The 24,799-nt window shown below is 44.4% G+C and overlaps 1 protein-coding gene across 1 annotated transcript in view; it reads right to left on the bottom strand.

Annotated features, from left to right (window-relative positions):
• The window catches only part of KCNK10 (potassium two pore domain channel subfamily K member 10), a 144,596-nt gene that overhangs the window by 62,144 nt on the left and 57,653 nt on the right, over window positions 1–24,799 (bottom strand). Inside the window, exon 2 of the mRNA XM_059059542.2 lies at window positions 14,185–14,519. Coding sequence (XP_058915525.1) covers window positions 14,185–14,519 — 335 coding nt within the window. The remainder of the gene's footprint in view (window positions 1–14,184; window positions 14,520–24,799) is intronic.

Below are 24,799 nucleotides of genomic sequence, written 5' to 3'. Positions count from 1 at the left end.
GGCCCAGTTCAACACCTTATGTGAAGATGCAAAGCCATGTCCCTCTACAGCACAACGAACAGATAATTATCATTCTCCATAGTCTTCTCACAGGAGAATGAGGCCCTTCTAGGGGTCCCACAGATTGAGTCAGAGCCTCCTCCTCCGTGAATAAGGGCCTGAGTGTTTCCTTATCTTCTGGCAGCAGTCACACTGGACTTTAACTACCCAAGCCACGTCGGTCTCCCCCAGCAGGAGTAGAGCATTTTGGTGAAAAAGCATGGGTTCTGGAGCCAGGCTGCCTGTGTCCAGACCCCAGTTCTACCTGTCACCTAAGCTTGGGCAAATTATCTAACTTCTCTGTTCCCCAGCTGCTTACCCTTACCTCGAAGGATCATTGTAAAGACTAAACAACTGAATAAACATGAAGCATTTAGAGCAGTGTCTAGCCACAGTAAATACCGTGTAAGTGAGCTAGTGAGACAATGGATTCTGGAGGACAGGGAATAGACATCTTACATCATTTTTTATTTTATTTTTCGAATCATCAGTCTAACACAGCACCTGCTTCATGACAGGCATTCAGCAAATATTAGTTATTAAAATGAATACAACTGATTATGAGTAATGAAAATAATTGTACGAGCCACACACCACCAAAACCTTGTTAAATGAACGAGTCACAGATGTAGAAAACAAACGTATGGTTACCAAGGGGGAAAAAGTGGGGGAAGGGATAAATTGGGAGATTGGGATTGACATATACACACTACTATATATGAAATAAGTAACTAATAAGGACCTACTGTATAGCACAGGGAAGTCTACTCAATACTCTGTAATGGCCTATATGGGAAAAGAATCTAAAAAAGAGTGGATACATGTATATGTATAACTGATTCACTTTGCTGTATACCTGAAAGTAATACAACATTGCGAATCAACTATACTCCAATAAAAAATGTTAAAATAAAAAAATAAATCTTGTTAAATGAGATTTTTGCTTCACCTTCAATGAGGAGCAAACACACGCACATTTGTAGACAAATGTGGACACCGACACCCTAGCATTCATTTCTGGATTTTGTTTTATTTTTATGAGAGTTTTTTAAGAACATTGACTTCTCATTTGCAAATTAATTTTTCTAGTGTCATGCCAATTGCCATTAGCTCTTTAATTTCTGGCTTAAAAGCTTTAGATCGTCTTCCCTAAACAGTGATGGAATCAACAACCCCAGGGATAAAAACAATAATAATAATGAAGTGTAAGCCTGTAGAGACAGGCCAGGGGCTGCAAGCCCGATCCTGCACACATTGAACAATCTTCTGCATGACCACTTTGCTGAACAAAGGGCAGTGTCTCTGACTTCAGGGCAACAGCCAGGGGAGTTGCTTCAACTTGCCAGAGCTGCACCTTTGGGCACAAAGATGGCGATCCTGCACTCACCAGAGGTCACCTGCTGCCCCGGCGGTGGCCCAAACTTCCTGCACAAAAGGCTTCTTGGAAGAAGGGAGGGCCCAGGGCAGGGAAGGAGAAGGCTCATCTGGCTTTGCACTCACTCACAGCAAGGATTTCCACTGGCTGCTGAACGGATGTCTCAGGCACCATCCTTTCCTTTTACGTTCCTAAATATGTAAAACTTTGGGGCTGTGGACATCAAGGGAACCCGCTCATGCATAAAGAACACGGAAGAAGTACTCTTGACAACCAGACCGAGAGGAAAGGTCTTCTAGAGCACAGAAAGAAAATCACTTTCTGCTTTGCTTCTGTGAAGGTTCTAAATGAAAGGGGAGTTCCCTGGCGCTCCAGTGGTTAGGACTCGGCACTTTCACTGCCATGGCCTGGGTTCCATCCCTGGTCAGGGAACTAAAATCCTGCAAGCCTCAGGCACAGCCAAAATAAAATAAAATAAATAAACGAAGGGCTCTTGGTCTCCAAAACAGATATACAAGCACCATTCATTCATTTCTCAAACTGTAAGCAACTTCTACGGGCCAGCCACTGTGCCAGGCATCAGAGATATAAGGATAAAACACACAGACGCAACCTCAAAAAGCTTACAATCCTGGGAAAGAGACAGGTGAGAAAATGATGACTAGCTAATAGAGTCTAATAAGCATAGAGGCAAATGTGAGTGTTTGATGCTACCAGGCCAAGCAGGTAGCATGGAGGGTCCACGAAGGCTTCTTCCAGGCCTTGAGTTTTGGCACCTCTGAGGATAAATCAGTTCAGAAATCCAGAGCATAACACTTAGAAAAGTGCCGTAGTTGGCACTCCATAAATGTTTAGCTGATGAATGGATGACTAAAAACCAGCTCATAACTACCACTGCTATACTCTGGGTTTCTATGAGGGACCAAAATGGCAATGGACTGACGGATCAGGTCACGTCACCCCGCTGCTTGAAACAGCCAGAGCTTCCCAGCGCTCTTAGGATAAAATCCAACATCAGGCCCTGCAGGGTGTTGCCCCTGCCTGTCTGCAACCGAAATGCCTACCAATCTCCCCTTGTTAATGGACCTCCGGCCACCTACACTCCCCTTCTCTCAAGTTCCCAGACATCCCGGCTTCCTTCCACCTACAGGGGCCTGACCGCTCCCTCCACCCAGAACCCCTGGCCTACTAATCAGGACTGCTCACATGCTTTACAGCTCTAGTTCCTCCACCCCTTGGCAGCATTCATCTGGTTTTATTTACACTTATTTCTGTGATTATATGCATAAGCTTTGCCTCTCCTACTACCAGCCAGTAGGGTGATCATATAATGCATCTTTCAAACCACGTCTGAGAGGCAAAGGGCCACTGTTCACAAATATTCCAGATCCACCAAAGCTGGGATGTTTGCCCCTCCTGGCTATAACGCTCCAAGAGGTCGGGGACCATGTCTGCCTTTTATTCACCACCATGGCCCCAGTACTTAGCATTGAGTAAATCAATACATTTGTCAAATTAATAAATGAATGAGAGAGTGAGTAAGCAGGTGAGTGAGGGAGTGATTTGGGGTTTGGCAGGAGAGAATGGTAAATGTCACAGCCTTGGGAAATGTTCAATGCAAATTAAGCAACATCTCCTGCTTGTGGGGAGAAAGTTTGACAGCTCAAGATCGCTGGGCTTCCCTTTATCTGCAGAATAGCAGCTTCGGTCACCATGACAACATCAAAGGTCCATGCCCAGGACCACAGCATTGTACCCAGTCCTCTCCTGCAGCCGCCCATATCTCAAATTAACTCCTCCTCCACCAGTGAAGTGAGTCACTATACCAGAGGCCCACAGTTCAGCACCTGGCCCTGGCACGGATGCTCTCCATCTGCTGGGGGGGTTAAAAATCCAGGGGAGGAGGAGGAGGGGGATCTGTGTCAGAAAGCAAGTACTGACTCTCAGGAAGGAGCTTTCCCACCCTGTGGTTTAAGTGGATTTTCCCTTAGGAGGAATTTGTCCTGATACAATTACACACTCTCCAGCCTCATTGTGTCGAGCCAGGGATAGAGCCTGATGAAGAGACCATGGGCTCCGGAATTGGAAAATCCAGATTGCAGGCCCACTTTTGCCACTAGCTAGTTGCGAGGACTTAACCAGGGCACCTAGCCTTGGTAAACGGAGACAGTAACAGCGGCTACCACTTGGAAAAATGGGGAGTGAAAGTGAGGCTCAGAAACACATGTAAACTGCCTGGCCCCAAGCCTGCACACAGTCAGGACTGTGTCAAACAGTATCCATCAAATACATCTTGACGCCCCAGTACTGAGCAAAGGATCCAAGACCCTAACCATTTATTAGCAAAGGATAAAAATCCCTAAGCGATCATACAGTGAAACCCAGTGGCAAAGATACGACCCATCAACATAAAAAGTCACAAGCTGAAAAATGACCACTACAGATCCTCATCCACACAGGCTGAAGCATTCTTCCTTCCCCTGTCAGTCAGTGAAGCCTCATGATTTTGTTCCTTGACAGTTACAGAGGTTGAATGTTTTATTGCTTTCTCCAAGATGAGTCACGTGGGAAGTTTCTAAAACAATTGCACCGGGGACAGGGAAGTAAGCAATTGTGGCATGTGAAAGCATGGAGGATAAAGACGTTCTTGGGATGGAGCGACTGTCTCATTGAGTTGATGGAAACTGCAACTTCAAAAACCTATTCAATGTATTGGCTTGGCCAAAAAAGTTCGTTGGGGTTTTTCCATAAGATGTTTGGAGACGAAAGCTGGACAGGAGGAAACAGTGTTTCTTAAATGCCAACTCTATGCCAGGCACTCCGCTGGGCACTTTATGTGGGTTAACTCACTCTCTCCTCCCATTATTCCGAATGAGGAGGGACTGCCCCAGCCCCATCATAGGAAAAGTAGCCTTAGCTTTAATAGTGTTAAAGACCAAGTCTATCGGGCTTCCCTGGTGGCGCAGTGGTTGAGAGTCCGCCTGACGATGCAGGGGACATGGGTTCGTGCCCCGGTCCGGGAAGATCCCACATGCCGCAGAGCGGCTGGGCCCGTGAGCCATGGCCGCTGAGCCTGCGCGTCCGGAGCCTGTGCCCCGCAACGGGAGAGGCCACAACAGTGAGAGGCCCGCGTACAGCTAAAAAGAAAAGACCAAGTCTATCTGACTCCAATGCCCACGCTTTTTCCCCTCCGTGACACCCCCTTCTTTGAAAACACAACAGTCCATATTTAGAGTGCTGTAGTACTGTGTCAGCGCACATTTCCCTAAAAAGTTCTTTCTCCTTCTAATCTTTTCCTTGGAGTAAAACCTTTAGGAAAAGGCTCAGACGTAGTGTAGGGGGTACTGACCGTTGACACAAGTGAGCAGTCTAGCACAGTGCTTAGACGTATGGGCTCTGGACTCTGGCATCCCAAGGCTCAAATTCCAGTTTAAGCACCTATCAGCTGTGTGGCCTTGGGCAAATTACTTAATTTCTTCGAATTTATTTGTTCATCCATGAAATTGAATGATGACAATAGATCCTACCTGTAGGTTTGTTGCAGGGGTTAAATGAATTAAAGGATTGAAGCACTTAGAACATGCCTAGAGGAACGTAAACAACCAATAAGTGGTAGCTCTTTGTGTGTGTGTGTGTGTGTGTGTGTGTGTGTGTGTGTGTGTGTGTGTGTGTCACAAACCCGCGCCCCCTGCATCGGCAGGCGGACTCCCAACCACTGCGCCACCAGGGAAGCCCGGTAGCTCTTTTTTATTATTACAACAGCTCTGCAGGAAATTTCCCTATTACTCTGTCATCTGCAGGCTCTCTCATGGAGTCTCAGGGTAAGATTCCAGAGATGAATGGGTCTTCTGTGTCCTCTGTGGACTGAACTGCTGAAGCCCAGCTCAGGTTAATGAACTTGCTCCAGGGCACCACACTAGAAGATGGACGCGCCTCACTGAGGGATAAATAGCAATCAGGCCCAGAGGATGCAGGCCCTTTCACTCAGTCACACTCTGGAGTCACTGGTCATCCCATTGTCTGGGTGACCCACACCTTGGGGCTGCCTGAGCCTTCTGGGTCCCTGAGGTTCTCCAATATGTGTTTCAAACCACACAGAGGAACAGTCAGGGTGAACAGAGATCATGGAGCCAGCCCCGGTGTCTACTTAATAGATCTGAGGCCAAGTGTCCCCATCAAAGCTGGGATGATTATCTAGGTGGCAGGGTAAGCCCTCTAAATGACACAGAAAACTGCTAGGTTACCTCCCTGGGCTCAAGCCACATCAACACAGCAAATGGAGTTAGCAGCCCAACTCAGCACTCACGGGAGTCATTTCTGCAAAGTGGACTTTGCACTTTAGCAGTCGAAGCAAATCAAATTTAGGATTTGAAGCCCCAAAGTGCATTTCAGGAGTTTTCTTCTCTTTTCCCTTAGCAGAACCCCAGCATGAGCATAATTTAGAGGCTTTCTACTCCCCACAGCATATCCTGCTGAAATAACAACGGAAGTCATGCTGGGGCCCTTAATGAGACAGGGCAAGAGCTCCGTGACCCCAACTCGGTAGGGTCTATGAGCCCCATGCCAGCCTGAAGAAGCTACAGAAGACAGAGACGTTTGCCCTTCATCTTCCAATAAAGATTTCTCGGGGTCTACGTCTCTCAGGGACGATTTGAGGCAGGAGACAGATGGGACCCAGGCTCAGCAGCTGGAGTCTGTCCCCTGTGGACAGATACTCCAAGATGAAAATAATATTTAGCAGGAGAATAATAGGAGAGGCTGAGCCCTGCCCAGAAAAAGGATAGAGACCACATATTTCTCATTGTCGAGGTCGAGGAGACCTTCGCAACTGCACATGCGCAGAAAGGCTCCTTGCAGGTCAAAACGGGAGTGATATCAACCTACCCACAGGCCTCTTCGCTAGAATCCTTCTTGGCTAAGAGATGCGTGCACACGCCTGGGAGGACCCTGAGATATACCAAATACGGACTCAGAACCAGGCAAAGCAAGATGACTGGCCAAAGGAAACCTGGAAGAAATGCCCCATATAGGTGATTCAAACTACCATTAGGGCACGACTCTCTCTCTGAGTCCGCCCATGTGTCTATCCGCACGTACTCTTTTTCCTCCTAATAAATACTTTACTTGTTTCACTAAAAAAAATAATAATAATTTAGGGGTTCTCTATATTTCTTTTTCCTGCCTTCCCTAACAAATAGCAGCGATCACAATAGCTCAAAGTAGCTGAGCTTTTTTGTTTAATCTTCAGACCTCCCTAACAACTAGACACTATTATCATAATCGTCATTTTACAGAAGGGAAGCTGAGGCCTGGGGTGACTCCCTTTCTCACCCAGGTCACACAGCACACGGGCAGAAAAAAGATTTAACACAGGAAGATTAACTCCAGAGTGTGGGGGCCGCTCGCCGGGCTACCCCAACCCACATGGCCTCTGCTTGAACAGGCAGGGGTGTGGGTCACAGGGCAGGCACTCCAGACCATCTTTGCTGAACGGGACTTGAGTCGTTTTCAAGTTTGTTTTGTCAGACTCTTTTCTATTTATTTATTTATTTATTTTTTTGCGGTACGCGGGCCTCTCACTGTTGTGGCCTCTCCCGTTGCGGAGCACAGGCTCCGGACGCGCAGGCTCAGCGGCCATGGTTCACGCGTCTAGCCGCTCCGCGGCACGTGGGATCTTCCCGGACCGGGGCTCGAACCCGTGTCCCCTGCATCGGCAGGCGGACTCTCAACCGCTGCACCACCAGAGAAGGCCGCTGTCAGCCTCTCTTAAATGTGGCCCCTTCACTGTGTCTCAGCATGGCCCACCGATGAGGTCCCAATATGCTTCCAAACTGGTCTTACTTCCTCCAATTACTCCTTCCTCTAACCCTACATCCTCATCACTAAAAGAGTTACCTTTCCAAAGAAAGTTTCCATCATGTCACTACCTTCTTAAATCTTTCAGTGACCCCCCCACTTCCCGCAGCACAAAGCCCAAACCGCTCAGCGAGGTTCTCTGGGCACCTCAAATCCAGCCCCTGCCCCCGTCCCAAGCTCATCTCCCACCACCTGCCCACACCTCTCAGCTCAAGGCACACGGACCACCTGCACCTCCCTCAACGGGCTCCACATGCCGGTGGGATGCCCTTCACGGTGGGTCCTGAATGATGAACTTCCGTATTGCACGTTTCTGTTCCAATGCGTGGTGTTGAAGAGAACAGGACAGTGGTCAGACTGCCCAGGAGTGAATCTGAGATCCTCCACTCACTAATCAGGTGTCCTTGAACGTGTAACTTCACCTCCTGCTGCCTCAGTTTCCTCCTCTGCAAGTGGCACAAAAGACTATCCTCATAGAATCGTTGTAGGGACTAAAGGAGACAAATGCCACGAAATCTCCCCTGACCTCTGTTTGCCTCACTGGGGCGCCACTCCAGTGATCATCGAAAAGACAAGAGATCACAGACGCTGGGGAAAACGTGGAGAAAAGGGAGCCCTCGCGCACTATTGGTAGGGTTGGAAACTGGTGCAGCCACTATGGAAAACAGTAGGACGTTTCCTCAAAAAATTAAAAGCAGAACTACCAAATGATCCAGCAATTCCACCTCTGGGAACACATCCAAAGGAAACAAAAACACTAACTCGAAAAGGTATCTGCACCCTCATGTTCATAGCAGCATTTATAGTAGACGAGACATTGAAACAACCTAAGTGGCCATAGATTAATGGATAAAGAAGTTGTGAGTTTTACATACATATGATGTAATATTATTCAGCCATTAAAATGAAGGAATCCTGCCATTTGCAAAAACATGGATGGACCTTGAGGATATGCTCAGTGAAATAAGTCAGATGGAGAAAGACGAATGCTGTATGATTTCACTTATATGTGAAATGTTTTTAAAAAAAATTCATAGGAAAAAAGATCAGAGGATGGGGGGTGGGGAAAGGGGAGTTGGAGGAAGGTGGTGGAAAGGTACAAACTTCCAATTATAAGTAAGTCCTCGGGAGGTAATGTACAACTTTAGGAGTGTAGTTAACACTGCTGTAGGCTATATATGAAAGTTGTTAAGAATAAATCTAAGAGTTCTCACCACAAGGAAAAAAAAATTTTCCCTTTATTGGATCTATACGAGGTGATGGATGCTAACTCAACTTTCTGCAGTAATCATTTCACAATAAATGTTCAAACCATTATGCTGTACACCTTAAACTTATACAGTGATATATGTCTATTATACCTCAATAAAACTGGGGAAAAAATAGCTCCATTCCAATGAATTCTAGTTATTGGTTTATACGGCTCTCCTCCTCTAGGGTTTCTCAATCTACTGCCATGTGAAACTGGATAATTCTTTGTTATGAGTGGATATGCTGGGCATTGTTGTATGTTGAGCAGCATCCCTGGTCTCTACCCACTACACATCTGTAGCATCTCTCCAACCGTGACAATTGAAAACGTCTCCAGACATTGTCAGATGCCCCCTGGAAGCAACCCCCGCTCCCCACTAAGAACCACTGCTTGAAATTCTGAGCTCCTTGAATAATACTATAAACAGCAGCAGCAATATCTATTTTTCTGAGTGTGCACCACATGCCAAGAGCAGTTCAAAGCCCTTCTCATGAATTATAGAATTTAATCCCCTCAATATCCTACGGGTGAGGGATTTTAGGCACATTTTATTGATAATGAAATGGAATCACAGAGAAGTTCACAACTTGCTCAAGGTGTATTTTATCTTCATCTTTTCTATCCCCAACACTTAGCATGTTACCTGATGTAACAGAAGCTCAGTAGCAACTTAAAAGAATGCATAGATGAATTAATTAATGAAACAGTCTCCTCCATAGCAGCATCTGGGTCAGGGATGGTGACCCATCTGTCACCTCTGGAGTCCCATGATACCTCATAAAAGTGGTTTAAGTCTTTGGAAAATCTCTCCCCAGCTATGGCCCTTTTAAGCTATCCAGGCATTTCACGGGGGTTAATCTGTTCCAGGTATTCTGTTTTCATTATTAATAACATGAATTACACCTTCAAGATTAGCTTTATGAGGGGTTCACTCAATCCAGCCAAGAGTCCTGACATCACCAGATAAATACCATTGACCAGCCAGATACAACAATAAAAATATCGGTGAGATACAATAATATTATTTTTCCAGCTTAGGACACACCACACTGAAAACCCTCCCAAACACTGTGTTTCTTACAAGCACTACATACAGTGCTGCTCAGAGGTGTAGAGTGGAGAGGATGCCCCCTGGTCCAAAAGTGTGGACACTTTCATCCTATGAAGGAATCAGTGAAGGGTAAACCATAATAAATTTCTTTAACATCTTTATTGGAGTATAATTGCTTTACAATGGTGTGTTAGTTGCTGCTGTATAACAAAGTGAATCAGCCATACATATACATACATCCCCATATCCCCTCCCTCCTGCATCTCCCTCCCACCCTCCCTACCCCACCCCTCTAGGTAGACACAAAGCACTGAGTTGATTTCCCTGTGCTATGTGGCTGCTTCCCACTAGCTATCTATTTTACATATGGTAGTGTATATATGTCCATGCCACTCTCTCACTTCGTCCCAGCTTACCCTTCCCCCTCCCTGTGTCCTCAAGTCCATTCTCTACATCTGTGTCTTTATTCCTGTCCTGCCCCTAGGTTCTTCAGAACCTTTTTTTTTTTTTAGATTCCATATATATGTGTTAGCATACGATATTTGTTTTTCTCTTTCTGACTTACTTCACTCTGTATGACAGACCCTAGGTCCATCCACCTCACTACAAATAACTCAGTTTCATTCCTTTTTATGGCTGAGTAATACTCCATTGTATATATGTGCTACATCTTCTTTATCCATTCATCTGTTCATGGACACTTAGGTTTCTTCCATGTCTTGGCTATTGTAAATAGAGCTGCAGTGAACATTGTGGTACATGACTCTTTGAATTATGGTTTTCTCAGGGTATATGCCCAGTAGTGGGATTGCTGGGTCGTATGGTAGTTCTATTTTTAGGTTTTTAAGGAACCTCCATACTGTTCTCCATAGTGGCTGTATCAATTTACATTCCCACCAACAGTGCAAGAGTGTTCCCTTTTCTCCACACCCTCTCCAGCATTTATTGTTTGTAGATTTTTTGATGATGGCCATTCTGACAGGTGTGAGGTGATACCTCATTGTAGTTTTTTTTTTTTTTTTTTTTTTTTTGCGGTATGCGGGCCTCTCACTGTTGTGGCCTCTCCCGTTGCGGAGCAGAGGCTCCGGACGCGCAGGCCCAGCGGCCATGGCTCACGGGCTCAGTTGCTCCGCGGCATGTGGGATCTTCCCGGACCGGGGCACGAACCCGTGTCTCCTGCATCGGCAGGCGGATTCTCAACCACTGCGCCACCAGGGAAGCCCTCATTGTAGTTTTAATTTACATTTCTCTAATGATTAGTGATGTTGAGCATTCTTTCATGTGTTTGTTGGCAATCTGTATATCTTCTTTGGAGAAACGTCTATTTAGGTCTTCTGCCCATTTTTGGATTGAGTTGTTTGTTTTTTTATATTGAGCTGCATGAGCTGCTTGTATATTTTGGAGATTAATCCTTTATCAGTTGCTTCATTTGCAAATAATTTCTCTCATTCTGAGGGTTGTATTTCGTCTTATTTATAAACCATAATAATTTGATTCTTGACTGACACAGGTTCAGCATTTTTAACTGCTTAGCCTACAGAAAACTGTAGGTAAACACCAGTATAAATCCCTATATCAGAGTAGATGGAGATCTTAAAGTATCCCATGTCCAGGACTGATAGTCAATGGGTATAAAGGGAAAAAAGAGGAAATGCTTTCTGTTAAAGAGCAAAGAACTCCAATGCCTTCTGACTCTGCTAAAATTCTGGAAAGTGTTGAACATAAAGCAAATGTTTAAGAGAGAGTTAAGCTTATGCTAAAGTAAACACTACTTCAAGGGCTGTAGACTCATTGGGCAAGGCAGGGTAGAGCCAGGCAGACCTCACTTTGAATCCCAGCTCTGTCATGTTGGTGGTTGGAAAGTTACTCAACCTCTTTTCACATCAGTTCTTTACCTGTAAAATGAGTATAATTATACCAACTTAGAAGGTTGTTGCAGAGATTAAATGAGATGATGGGTAGAAGAGGCCTAGCTCATAAAGGGTGCCTACTAAAGGGTATATGTTTTAATTGTTATAAAAATGATCTCAAGGGCACACGCACGCGCACGCACACACACACACACACACACCCTCATTTCACAGAGAAATCTTCAAGGTCAAGGTATGGGTCTTAACAGCAACACCAGAACTAGAATCTCTACCCTCCTTCATTCTGTCCTTCATTCTGGCCACTGAATTCTTTCATAAAGAAGGCCAAAGAATGAACAATAGAGAAATACTGAATTAATAAATAAATGCATGAATAAGCTCAGATGTCTCATGGCATCACCAGTGTTATAGATTTAGTTTGATAGCTCATCCCAAAAGCATTTCTCTATTGGGTAGTAATTAGATGTAAAGCCATGCAGAGGCTACACATGGATGCAAAGATAGTAAGATATGATCCCCTTCCTCAAGATCTCATTGTCTAAGCAAAGAAATTTCAGGCACAAGTCCAGATTCAATTCAGACACGTTTTAGGTTATTACACGTATTGCAACGAAATAAAAAGGATCTCGCCACATATCACCACAACATGTACAATAAGTTCCTTACTGAAAATTACTCCAGAATTATTTCCTACATTCTCTATGCCTTTATGAGCCTTAAATCTGGCACAGATTAGTGCCAGGTTGGTAGCATTGTAGCATGAAAGGAGAAAAAAAAAAAAGACAAGGCCATCTAAGAAAGAGTGATATGAAACACTGCCCCTTGACCTTTAGAATTGTAAGGTTTTATTTTTTAGTAAAAACTGCAGGATATAGGTATGAAACAATATGTATTGTTTCAGGAAAAAAAATGTATATTTGTATTAATCTAAGAGTCAAGTCAGATTATATAAACTAATTTAAAAGACTACAACTACTATGAAGGCGCCAGATAATAAGCAGCCTCAGAATTCCCCTACCCTATCAGTGTAGCTGGAAAGAGATAAATAAGTAAGCCAGCCCAGACTTGTGAATCCTACAGAATCCTAATTTGTAGTAGCCATTAGAATTTTTTTTTAGCCATTAGAATTTAATGCTGGCGGGACTTCCCTGGTGGTGCAGTGGTTAAGAATCCACCTACCAATGCAAGGGACACAGGTTCAATCCCTGGTCCGGGAAGATCCCACATGCCACGGGGCAACTAAGCCCGGGTGCCACAACTACTGGAGCCCACATGCCACAACGACTATAGCCCACACGCCTAGAGCCCGTGCTCCGCCACGAGAGAAGCCATCGCGATGAGAAACCCACACACCACAACAAAGAGTAGCTTGCTGCGACCAGAGAAAGCCCGCGCGTAGCAACAGAGACCCAACGCAGCCAAAAATAAAATTAATTAATTTTTAAAAGAAAAGAATTTAATGCTGGTAATCCCAGAGCCAGAAGGAATTGTGAAAGCTGTCTTTTCCATCCCTCTGTCTTCCAAACTTTGGAACCCACAGAAAGATGGGACTCTCCCTTGCCTCCATAAATTTCACCGCCCCCCACCACTACTCCACGTGGCTCAGGAGGGCGTGTAGACTGGAGGCTGCCATCCTGCCTCACCTCCAAGGTGAAGTCCATCTGCTGGGCTCTAAACCACTTCCCCTCCCTCTTCCCAGGACTCGGTCCTCTCCACCTTTCGCTTACTTCTCAAGCCTCCTGTTTCGCTTCCTCCTGTCACGCCACCTTAGATGACTCCCTGTCTCCCACATCCCTTCCCAGCCTCACATCACCCCTGCCAAGGTCGCCCCACCCCTTCCTCTGCCTTGTTTCTGTAGGCGGGGGCCCAAAGTTCTCTGCCTCCATTTTTTTTTTTTTTCTTTTTTCTTTTTTTTTTTTTGCGGTATGCGGGCCTCTCACTGTTGTGGCCTCTCCCGTTGCGGAGCACAGGCTCCGGACACGCAGGCCCAGCGGCCATGGCTCACGGGCTTAGTTGCTCCGCGGCATGTGGGATCTTCCCGGACCAGGGCACGAACCCGTGTCTCCTGCATCAGCAGGCGGACTCTCAACCACTGCGCCACCAGGGAAGCCCTCTGCCTCCATTTTTCATGAACATTTTTTCCTTAATATCCAAGGCATGGAAGGGCTTTAGTGCAGTGCCTGACACACAGTAAGTGTTCAAAAATAGCAAACTTGATTAGCCCTGTTACTGTTATCCTTATTATTTCATTCTCACAAATCCACCAGAGCCTCTTTCAAGTCACTAACACCCTACCCATCCCACAGCTGGTGACCTGCTCTCTGCTCCATTCTCATTCACCTTCGACAGGTTAATACATCCCTGCTTGTTTAAAATTCTTTCTTTCTTTGGCTTCTAGGCCACCCTCTTACCCCAGCATCTCACAGAGATTTAAAAGTTAACCAGCATATATAAGTGGCCTTGCATTTGAAAATCCAAAGCCCTTTGCCTGCTGCTGCCTCTGGCCACCACATGCAAAAGCAGATGATACAAAACACAACCTGCTCCTACATTGTACATGTGATCCCTCTTCCCCCACATTGTCACAGGTCTCCACTCAAGTGTCACCTCCCAGAGAGGACCTCCCTGACCATCAGGAGCATCTCAACCAACGGCAAAGCTCAGTGAGCCAGAAAGACAAAACCAACGTCACACTCTCCCCCCCACAGGTGATTCTACAGTGGACTCACTCCTTGCTCACCTGAATCAATGTCTCCAGCTCCTGTGGGCTCACACAGATATGATCCCGCAGGAATTCTGCCTTCTCCAAGGCAATAGTGTTCTTTTGGCTGCTCTCAAAGGGCTGTTCCAATGCCCGGAAGACGAGACCGCCCGTGACGAGGTAGACCACCACGACCACGAAGATGGCAACCACTGTTTTCCATTTCATGACGGTCTGCAGGCCCCCCTGGGAGGCACCTTCCATTCTGGCTACCACCGTGGCTCGGGAGGAGATGGAGAGGCGTGGGGCCGCGTAATGCCCGTTAGCGGTGCCCTTGGGCTGGCACACCGGGGGCGCTGCTGCAGGAACGGCCACTGAGAAACGGGGTGGGTGAGAGGGGAGAAGAGAGTTTGTTTATAAACACAAAGCCCAAAACTTGTCGGAAACAAAGCACAGATGTCTTTCTCAAGCCAGCTTTCAAATGTGAGGCTTAAAAATTGGTTCACCAAGCCTGCAGTGGGGGAATTCAATCTGTTGAGTTCTAAAAAAATAAGCACCAAGAGTTCTAGTTTTCACCAAAAAAAATAATATTAGTTGAGTCTGAAATGTTTATATTTCTCTACAAGGGCCCAAATTTGAAATCCATGTCTCTGTTATTTCTCATTCATTTTCTCCCTTAGTTTCCTTGTTAAGTGATGTGTAAGATACACAACAAACCATGATATTTTAAAAAGAGACATACTGTTCAATTTGGAGAAGAAAAGGTAGGAGAAGGATACCCAGCAGAATTGTCCAAGAGCTGAGGGCTAGGTAATACCAAGAGTATAGAAGAGATGAGCATCTAGCAAGTTTAAAAGTTCTTTTAGGGCTTCCCTGGTGGCGCAGTGGTTGAGAGTCCGCCTGCCGATGCAGGGGACACGGGTTCGTGCCCCGGTCCGGGAAGATCCCACATGCCGCGGAGAGGCTGGGCCCGTGAGCCGTGGCCGCTGAGCCTGCGCGTCCGGAGCCTGTGCTCTGCTCCGCAACGGGAGAGTGGTCACAAAACAAAAGAAGGGTGAGCTTGCTATAATGAAGAGTTAAAAACCAAACACAGTGACACTCAGATCAAGATAGAGAAGCAGGAGGACATGGAACTCACCTCCCCCTACGAACACATCAAAAATACATCACAGGTTGAGACCTGTGCTCTTGGGAGGGGACTCAGAGGAGAAGGGAGATTTCACGGGTGGAGACTCTCCCTGGGAAGTGAGTGGTTCAAGCCACATATTGGGTGCCCCAACCCTGGGGTCCTACAAAAAGAAGATGACCCCCTGGAGGGCTGGTGGGACTAACACAAGGGTTGTGGCAAGCCTGGACTCCACTCAGGAGGAGCGTGCTTGTGCTGGCTTGCTCCTGAAGCAGGGACGAGAGGGCAAATTGAAATCAAGCAGGTGGCTGACTGGTTTCCCGTGACTTCCCCAGTGTATACACCAGCCTGATCCAAGTGAACATTCCAGCCTTGCTTGCCTCCCATCACAGCTCCACACTGGAATGAGAGCTGCCATGACTAAGGAAAGACCTTAGACGTGAGACACTGAGGTAGCTCAAACCTGAAGCAACATCTGAGAAGGACAGAGGCAGCCATTGCTGTCACTTATACAAGTGGCACATCAGAGGCAGTCCAGATCTCTGATAGTGGCTGGACCGCCACGGACTGTACCCCAGCCCTCACTGGGTGCCTGTGCTATAGCTCCTTTTGCTCCAGTACTGTTCTACTCTGGAGTGAGGGTGCCAGTGCTGGGAGGGGGAGAGCACATACTTGAAAGGAACTGAGCTGCTTTGGAAGCCCAACTCTCACAGCTTCTGCTCTAGCAACTTGGAAACTGACCCTGCTCCCCCACAAGGTGATGATGGACACTGAGCACAGAAGCTTCAGCTCACACCTGCTCCAGCCCTAGTCCCTCCATCTCCATCCCCACCTCCTACCAAGATAATAGCTGCCAGCACAACCTGAGGAAAGATATGGCTTGTGTTCACATCAAATCCAGCTCTCCTACCGAAGCCACTGGCAGACTCAGACTGTAAAGGAATGCTCCAACATAAGGAGCAATGGGTAACAGTTTTACCTAATTTCATAGAGACAGAGAAAGATAAGGAAAATGAGAAGTCAGAGGACTTTTCTCAATTGAAAGAGCAAGAGAAAGCCCCTGAAAAAATAATTAATGAAATCAAAATAAACAAGTTACCCAATGAAGAATTCAGAGCATTAGTAATAAGAATAACAACTGAATTAGGTCAAAGAATAGATGAGAATTTTAACAAGGAACTAAAAAATGTAAAAAAAAGAACCAGTCAGAACCAAAGAATACAATAACTGATATGAAAAACACACTAGAAGGAATTAACAGCAGATGAGGTGACACAGAAGAACATAGAAGGGATCTGGAAGATAGAATAACAGAAATCACCCAATCAGAGCAGCAAAAAGAAAAATAAATTAAAAAATTAGAACAGTTGGGCTTCCCTGGTGGCACAGTGGTTGAGAGTCCGCCTGCCGATGCAGGGGACACAGGTTCGTGCCTTGGTCCGGGAAGATCCCACATGCCGTGGGGCAGCTGGGCCCGTGAACCATGGCCTCTGAGCCTGCGCGTCCAGAGCCTGTGCTCCGCAACAGGAGACGCCACAACAGTGAGGGGCCCGTGTACCGCAAAAAAAAAAAAAAAAAAAAAAATTAGAACAGTTTAAGAGATCTCTAGGATAACATCAAGTGTACCAATATTCACATCATAGGGGGCCCAGAAGGAGAGAGAGAGAAGGGGGTTGAAGATATATTTTATGAAATTATGACTGAAATCTTCCCAAATCTGAAGAAGGAAACAGATATCCAACTCCAGGAAGAACAGAGAGTCTCAAACAAGATAAACCCAAACAGACCCACACCAAGATATGGCAAAATTTAAAGAGAGAATTCTAAAGGCAGCAAGAGAAAAACAAAGAGTCATATACAAGGTATCCCCCAGAAGGCTATCAGCAGATTTTTCTGCAGAAACTTTGCAAGCCAGAAGGGAGTATCATGATATATTTAAAGTGCTGAAAAGGAAAAACCTGCAACCTAGAACACTCTATCCAGAAAGATTATCAATTAGAATTGAAGGAGAGATAAAGAACTTCCCAGATAAGCAAAAACTAAAAGAGTTCATCAATACTAAACCAACCCTAAAAGAAATGTTAAAGGGTCTTCTCTAAGTGGAAAAGAAAAGGCTACAAGAAGAAGTATCTATAGGAAAGGAAAAATCCCACTAGTATAGGAAAATATACAGTAAAGGCTGAAGATCAACCACTTAAATAAGCTAGTAAAAAGATTAAAAGACAAAAAAGTTGTTAAATCAAGTATAACTACAATAATCAGTAAAGGGATAAACATGAAGATGAAAAATATTACATCAAAAATAAAATATGTGGGAGAAGTAAAAAGTGTACTTTTAGAATGTATTTGAACTTGAAGAACTACCTGTTTAAAACAAATAGATACAGGTCAACACATATGAACCCCATGGTAACCACAAGTCAAAACGTACAACAGATACACAAAAACGAGAGAAACGAACAAGCATACCACTAAAGAAAATCATCAAATAAGCGAAGGAACTAAAAGAAGAAAAGAACAAGGAAGAACTATAAATACAATCAGAAAACAAATAACAAAATGACCATAAGTACATACCTATCAATAATTACTTTAAATGTCAATGGACTAAATGTTCCAATCAAGACATAATAGGGTGGCTGACTGGATAAGAAAACAAGACTTATCTATATGCTGCTTACAAGAGACTCACTTCAGAACTACATACACACACAGACTGAAAGTGAGGGCGTGGAAAAAGATATTTCATACTAATGGCAATGACAAGAAAGCAGAGGTAGCAATACTCACATCAGACAAAATAGACTTTAAAAGTCTGTAACAAAAGACAAAGAAGGGCATTATGTATTGATAAAGGGATCAATACAAGACAAGGATATTATATTCATTAACATATATGCACCCAATACAAGAGTACCTAAATACATAAAGCAAATATTAACAGACATAAAGAGAGAAATTGACAACAATACAATAATATAGGGGACTTTAACACCCCACTTACATCTATATACAGATCATCTAGATAGGAAATCAATAAGGCAACAGTGGTCTTAAATGACACAATACCAGTTGGGCTTAATAGATATATATATACAGGACATTCCATCCAAAAACAGCAGAATACACGTTCTTTTCAAGTGTACACAGAATGTTCTCCAGGATGGGTCACATGCCAGGCCACAAAACAAGTCTCAACAAATTTAAGAGGACAGAAATTATTTCAAGTATTTTTCCAACCACAAAAGTATGAAACTAGAAATCAACTACAGAAAGAAAAATACAGAAAGCACAAATCCACAGAGGCTAAACAACATGCTACTAAAAAACTAATGAGTCAACAAAGAAATCAAAAAGGAAATCAGAAAAAACTCTGAACAAATGAAAATGAAAACACAACTTTCCAAAATCTATGGAATGCAGCAAAAGCAGTTCTAAGAGGGAATTTTATAGCAATACAGGCCTCAAAAAACAAGAAAAATCTCAACTAAACAACTTAACCTTCAATCTAAAGAAATTAGAAAAAGAAACAAAAGGTATTCAGATTGGAAGGGAAGAGGTAAAACTATCACTATTTGCCGATGACATGATACTCTATATAGAGGAACCTAAAGTCTCCACACAAAAACTATTAAAACTGATAAATGAATTCAGCAAGGTTGCAAGATACAAGATTAATAAACAGAAATATGTTGTGTTTCTATACACTAATAATGAAATATCAGAAAGTTTTTTATAAATCCCATTTAAAAATCACATAGGGGGCTTCCCTGGTGGCACAGTGGTTGAGAGTATGCCTGCTGATGCAGGGGACACAGGTTCGTGCCCCGGTCCGGGAAGATCCCACATGCTGCGGAGTGGCTGGGCCCGTGAGCCATGGCTGCTGGGCCTGTGCGTCCAGAGTCTGTGCTCCGCAGCGGGAGATGCCACGACAGTGAGAGGCCCACGTACCACAAAAAAAAAAAAGCACACGCCCTTAAAAAAAAAACCCTCAACATCACTAATCATCAGAGAAATACACATCAAAACCACAGTGAGATATCATCTCACACCTGTCAAAACGGCTATCAACAAAAAGTCTACAAATAACAAATGTTGGCAAGGATGTGGAGAAAAGGGAACACTAATACACTGTTGGGATTGTAAATTGGTGCAGCCATGATGAAAAACAGTACAGAAGTTCCTCAAAAAACCAAAAATAGAATTACCATATGATCCAGCAATTCCATTGTTGGGTATATATCTGAAGAAAATGAAAACACTATTTCGAAAAGATACATGCACCCCAATGTTCATAGCAGCATTATTTACAACAGCCAGGATACGGAAGTGTCCATCAACAGATGAATGGATAAAGAAGATGTGGTATATACACACAATGGAATATTACTCAGCCATAAAAAAGAATGAAATGTTGCCATTTGCAACAACACAGATGGATTTGGAGGATATTTTGCTTAGTGAAATAAGTCAGACAGAGAAGGACAAATACTCTATATCACTTATATGTGGAATGTAAAAAATAAAACAAACTAGTAAATACAAAAAAAGAGAAACAGACTCACAGATATAAAAAAACAAACTAGTGGGCACTTCCCTGGTGGTGCAGTGGTTAAGAATCCACCTGCCAATGCAGGGGACACGGGTTCCAGCCTTGGTCCGGGAAGATCCCACATGCTGCAGAGCAACTAAGCCCATGTGCCACAACTACTGAGCTTGCGCTCTGGAGCCCACGAACCACAACTACCAAGCCCACGTGCTGCAACTACTGAAGTCTGTGCATCTAGAGCCTGTGCTCCGCAACAAGAGAAGCCACTACAATGAGCCCACACACTGCAACGAAGAGTATCCCCAGCTCACTACAACTAGAGACAGCCTGCACACAGCAACAAAGATCCAACACAACCAAAAATAAATAAATTTTAAAGAAAACAAACTAGTGGTAACCAGTGGGGCAAGGGAAGGGAGAAGGGACAAGATAGGGGTACAGGATTAAGAGGCAGAAACTACTATGTGTAAAATAAATAAGCTACAAGTATATATTGTATAGCACAGGTGATATAGCTAGTATTTTATAATAACTATAAATGGAGTATAACCTTTAAACATTGCAAATCACTATGTTGTACACCTAAAACTTATACAATACTGTAAATCAGCTAAACATCAATAAAAAAATTTTCATTGGCTTAACATAATAAATAAATAAATAAGCAAGCAAGCAACAAGGATGTATTGTACAGCCCAGGGAAATACAGCCATTTTTTGTAATAACTTTCAATGTAGTACAACCTATAAAAATATTGAATCACTGTTTTACATCTGAAGCTAATAAAATATTGTAAATGCACTATACTTCAATTGAAAAAATTAATCAGTGTAAAGAAAGTTTGGGTTTCTGACAACTACTAAAGGTAAGGAAAAAGAAAGGTGGTGATAATGAGGGAAGGAATCAAAGACTGATGTTATATTCCGATTAACTTGGTTTCCTGAAAAAAAAAATAGAATAATAAAATAGACCCTAAACGTATTTCTCAATAGAAAATGCAATGAGTTACATGTAATCACTCCTGATCTATTAATGATAGAATTTTTCTTCTATTTTCCTCGAATAATAAGTTACTGGAAAAGAAATTTCCCTTGGTTTGAACACATCGAATTCTCAAAGGTCCCTGCTCTCTGTAAGGGCAATTTCATCACCTTGGATCTAAATATGTTAATTTGGGGACTCTTCTGGAACAGCAGGATATTCAGCACAGTGTCACACACAGAATGGTATCACACATTTCAGAAACCGGCCTGGTGCGCAACAAATGGCCATTTTCCTTCGCTTTTGTTCTCCTCTTATAACACTAATGCTTATTGTGGCCTCTGTCAAGGTGCAGCTTGGCTGTTGTGTAAATAATGTATATTAGGAGATGACAAACCTAATTATCTAAGTGAGGCAAACAGTCCCACTCGTGAGAGTTAAACTGCTCTATCTCTGCCTTGGGGAACTCAGGGTAAATAAAAGTGTAGGAATGTCACTCCTCCTCACTCAAAACACCAATGACCCTGACAACACCTGGAAGAATCTAGTTTGTAAAGTCTGCCTCTCCTTGTAGAACCTCAAAATCAGATTTTCTCTTTGGAAACCAAAGTTGAATATCAGCTTTTTATGGTACATTATTCTATCAAATAAGTCAGTAAATGTTACATTTCCTTCTGACCTACATGAACACAGAACTCTCTGGAATCTCTGACTTAAGAATTAGAATTAGCACCCTGGGCATTATGTTCTTGCTAGTATTCCCTAAAGGCATTACATTCAGGTTCCAACTCGCCCTTGTTGATACAGAGAAGTCTAGCCTTGCCCAGGCCTGCTTCTTTCAACTGTGTCCTCATTTCCCATTCTTTCCCCTCCTCACTGTATCTTAATCCCTTGTGCCTCTCAGAATCACCATGGCCACCAGCCTCATCCAGGCCACCATCATACCCTGTCTGGTCTAATCCAGCAGCCTCATAAGTGACCTCCTTGCTTCCACTTTCAACCAGCTTCTGACCCATAAGTCTGGGGGTTCAATACCACTTCTAGAAGCACCTCCTCCCCTTCCCCCTGCTCCCTCTGTGGTCGGCAGAATAACAGCCCCCAAAGATGCCCATATCCTCATCCCTGGGACCTATGAATATGTTACCTTACGTGGCAAAAGGAACTTTGCAGATCTGATTCAGCTAAGGATCTTGAGTTGGGGAGATTATCCTGGATTATCTGGGTGGCCCCAGTGTCATCACAAATGTCCTTATAAGAGGAATGCAGGAGGGTCAGAGAAAGAAACAGATTTAAGGACAGAAGTTGAGGTCCAAGTGATGTGGCCATAAGACAAGGAATGTAGTCAGTCCCTAGAAGCCGGAAAAGACAAGGAACAGATTCTCCCCTAGAGCCTCCAGAAGGATACAGCCCTGCCTAGACCTTAATTTCAGCCCAGTAAGACAGATGTTTAACTTCTGACTTCCAGAACCATAAGATAATAAATCTGTGTTGTTTTAAGCCACTAAGTTTGTGGCAATTTGTTACAACAGACACAGGAAACTAATACACCCCCCACTAAATTAGGTCTCCCTTGGCCCCCACTCTCTGCACTATGATGTTAACAGAACCTGTTTGCTCATCATTGGACTTAGAGCTCCAGGAGGGCAGGCACCGTGTCGACCCCCTCATCTCTTGTACCCCAGTAACCTGCCCAGTACCTGACACATAATGGGAAGCCAATCATTGATGGCTGATTGAAAGAAGCTTCTCATGAAAAATGAAAGGCAGGAAGAAATGTTGGCACTTCCAAACCACGCCTACAGTGGTGGATGGCGGGGTCATATGGAAAACAGCTTGACATTCCAGCACCCCTGGACAGGTCCTCCAACACAGCACTGCTCTGTTCACACCTTCACGTGTGTTCCCTCTGCCAGGAGTCCCCTCCCCACCCCCATCTGCCTGGGGAACTCCCGTCCTCCTCAGTCTCAGCTCCAAGTTGCCTCCTCTGTGAAGCCATCCTGGCCTCTCCAGGCAGACTCGACGTGACCGTCTCCCCACAAGACGATGAACTCAGAGTCAGAAGGCTTGACTTTTCAGCATTGGATCTCCATTTCTTGGCACAGTGCCTGGCCAAGAGCAAATATTTGTTTTCTGTTGTCGATGATGATGAGGATGATGACTCCTTTGGACTGTAAACAGAAGCCCCATCAGAATCACCACCACCCTCAAGAGCGAGCATTTATTTAGCACCAAACGGGGCTGTGCTGTGGTGGGGATAAGGCACGGTCCTTCCCAGCTTCACGGGGTTGACAGTCTACTAGTGAACATGCTCCACAGCGTCAGGTAAAATACATTAGGATGAAGACTCTCTGGGTGACAAATGATGGCCCTGAGCATGGAGATCAGTTTTCTTCACTGACCTGCATGACAGATGATTCCAGGGCTTCTAGCACCCCTGAGGCTGGGCAGAATTGGGCTTCAGAAAGGTCTTTGCCGGCCAGTTCCTGGTGCCAGTTTGCTAAGAGACTGAGCCTGGGAGCAGAGTTTGAACAGAATCCACCAATCCCTGAGTTCCAAAACACCAGAAACAAAAACCAGAGAATTTCGATCCCAAACCCACCAGTGTCTGGGTGACCTTGAAACCGCCACTTAGTTTCTGTTTCCTTATCTGACAAATGTAAATAACAATGGCCACTTTTTTTTTTTAACCCCCTTATGATTCTTGGGAAATGCAAGCTGCCCTGACTTACTGATTGGAGTCTATTTGTACATATCACGAGTATTGGCAGGGACCTCAGAATGTTACAAAACCTTTTGTGCATTTGATGAAAAATGGAGTAGGTTGCTTTAGCAAAGATGACTGCACATTTCAATCGCTAGGAAAGGATTTGGTTTGTGTCTTTTCCTGAACTTGGATGAGTTTACAAAGGATGTTTTTTTTTTTAAATTTTTAAACATCTTTACTGGAGAATAATTGCTTTACAATGGTGTGTTAGTTTCTGCTTTATAACAAAGTGAATCAGTTATACATATACATATATCCCTATATCCCCTCCCTCTTGTGTCTCCCTCCCACCCTCCCTATCCCACACCTCCAGGTGGTCACAAAGCACCGAGCTGATCTCCCTGTGCTATGTGGCTGCTTCCCACTAGCTATCTATTTTACATGTGGTAGTGTATATATGTCCATGCTACTCTCTCACTTCGTCCCAGCTTACCCTTCCCCCTCCCTGTGTCCTCAAGTCCATTCTCTATGTCTGCATCTTTATTCCTATCCTGCTCCTAGGTACTTCAGAATTTTTTTTTTTTGTAGATTCCATATATATGTGTTAGCCTACAGTATTTGTTTTTCTCTTTCTGACTTACTTCACTCTGTATGACAGTCTCTGGTCCATCCACCTCACTACAAATAACTCAATTTTGGTTTTTTATGGCTGAGTAATATTCCATTGTATATATGTACCACATCTTCTCTATCCATTCATCTGTCGATGGACACTTAGGTTGCTTCCACGTCCTGGCTATTGTAAATAGAGCTGCAATGAACATTTTGGTACACGACTCTTTTTTGCGTGTGTGTGTGTGGTATGCGGGCCTCTCACTGTTGTGGCCTCTCCCGTTGCGGAGCACAGGCTCAGTGGCCATGGCTCACAGGCCCAGCTGCTGCACGGCATGTGGGATCTTCCCGGACCGGGGCACGAACCCGTGTCCCCTGCATTGGCAGGCAGACTCTCAACCACTGCGCCACCAGGGAAGCCCACGACTCTTTTTGAGTTATGGTTTTCTCAGGGTATATGCCCAGTAGTGGAACTGCTGGGTCGTATGGTAGTTCTATTTGTAGTTTTTTTAAGGAACCTCCATACTGTTCTCCACAGTGGCTGTATCAATTTACATTCCCACCAACAGTGCAAGAGGGTTCCTTTTTCTCCACACCCTCTCCAGCATTTATTGTTTGTAGATTTTTTGACGATGGCCATTCTGACTGGTGTGAGGTGAGATATCTCATTGCAGTTTTGATT

This window comes from Kogia breviceps, chromosome 3 (assembly GCF_026419965.1).
Source record: "Kogia breviceps isolate mKogBre1 chromosome 3, mKogBre1 haplotype 1, whole genome shotgun sequence".
In the NCBI taxonomy this organism is placed as follows: domain Eukaryota; kingdom Metazoa; phylum Chordata; class Mammalia; order Artiodactyla; family Physeteridae; genus Kogia; species Kogia breviceps.
Note: the sequence above shows the minus strand (reverse complement) of the source record. Positions and strands in the feature narration are given on the sequence as shown.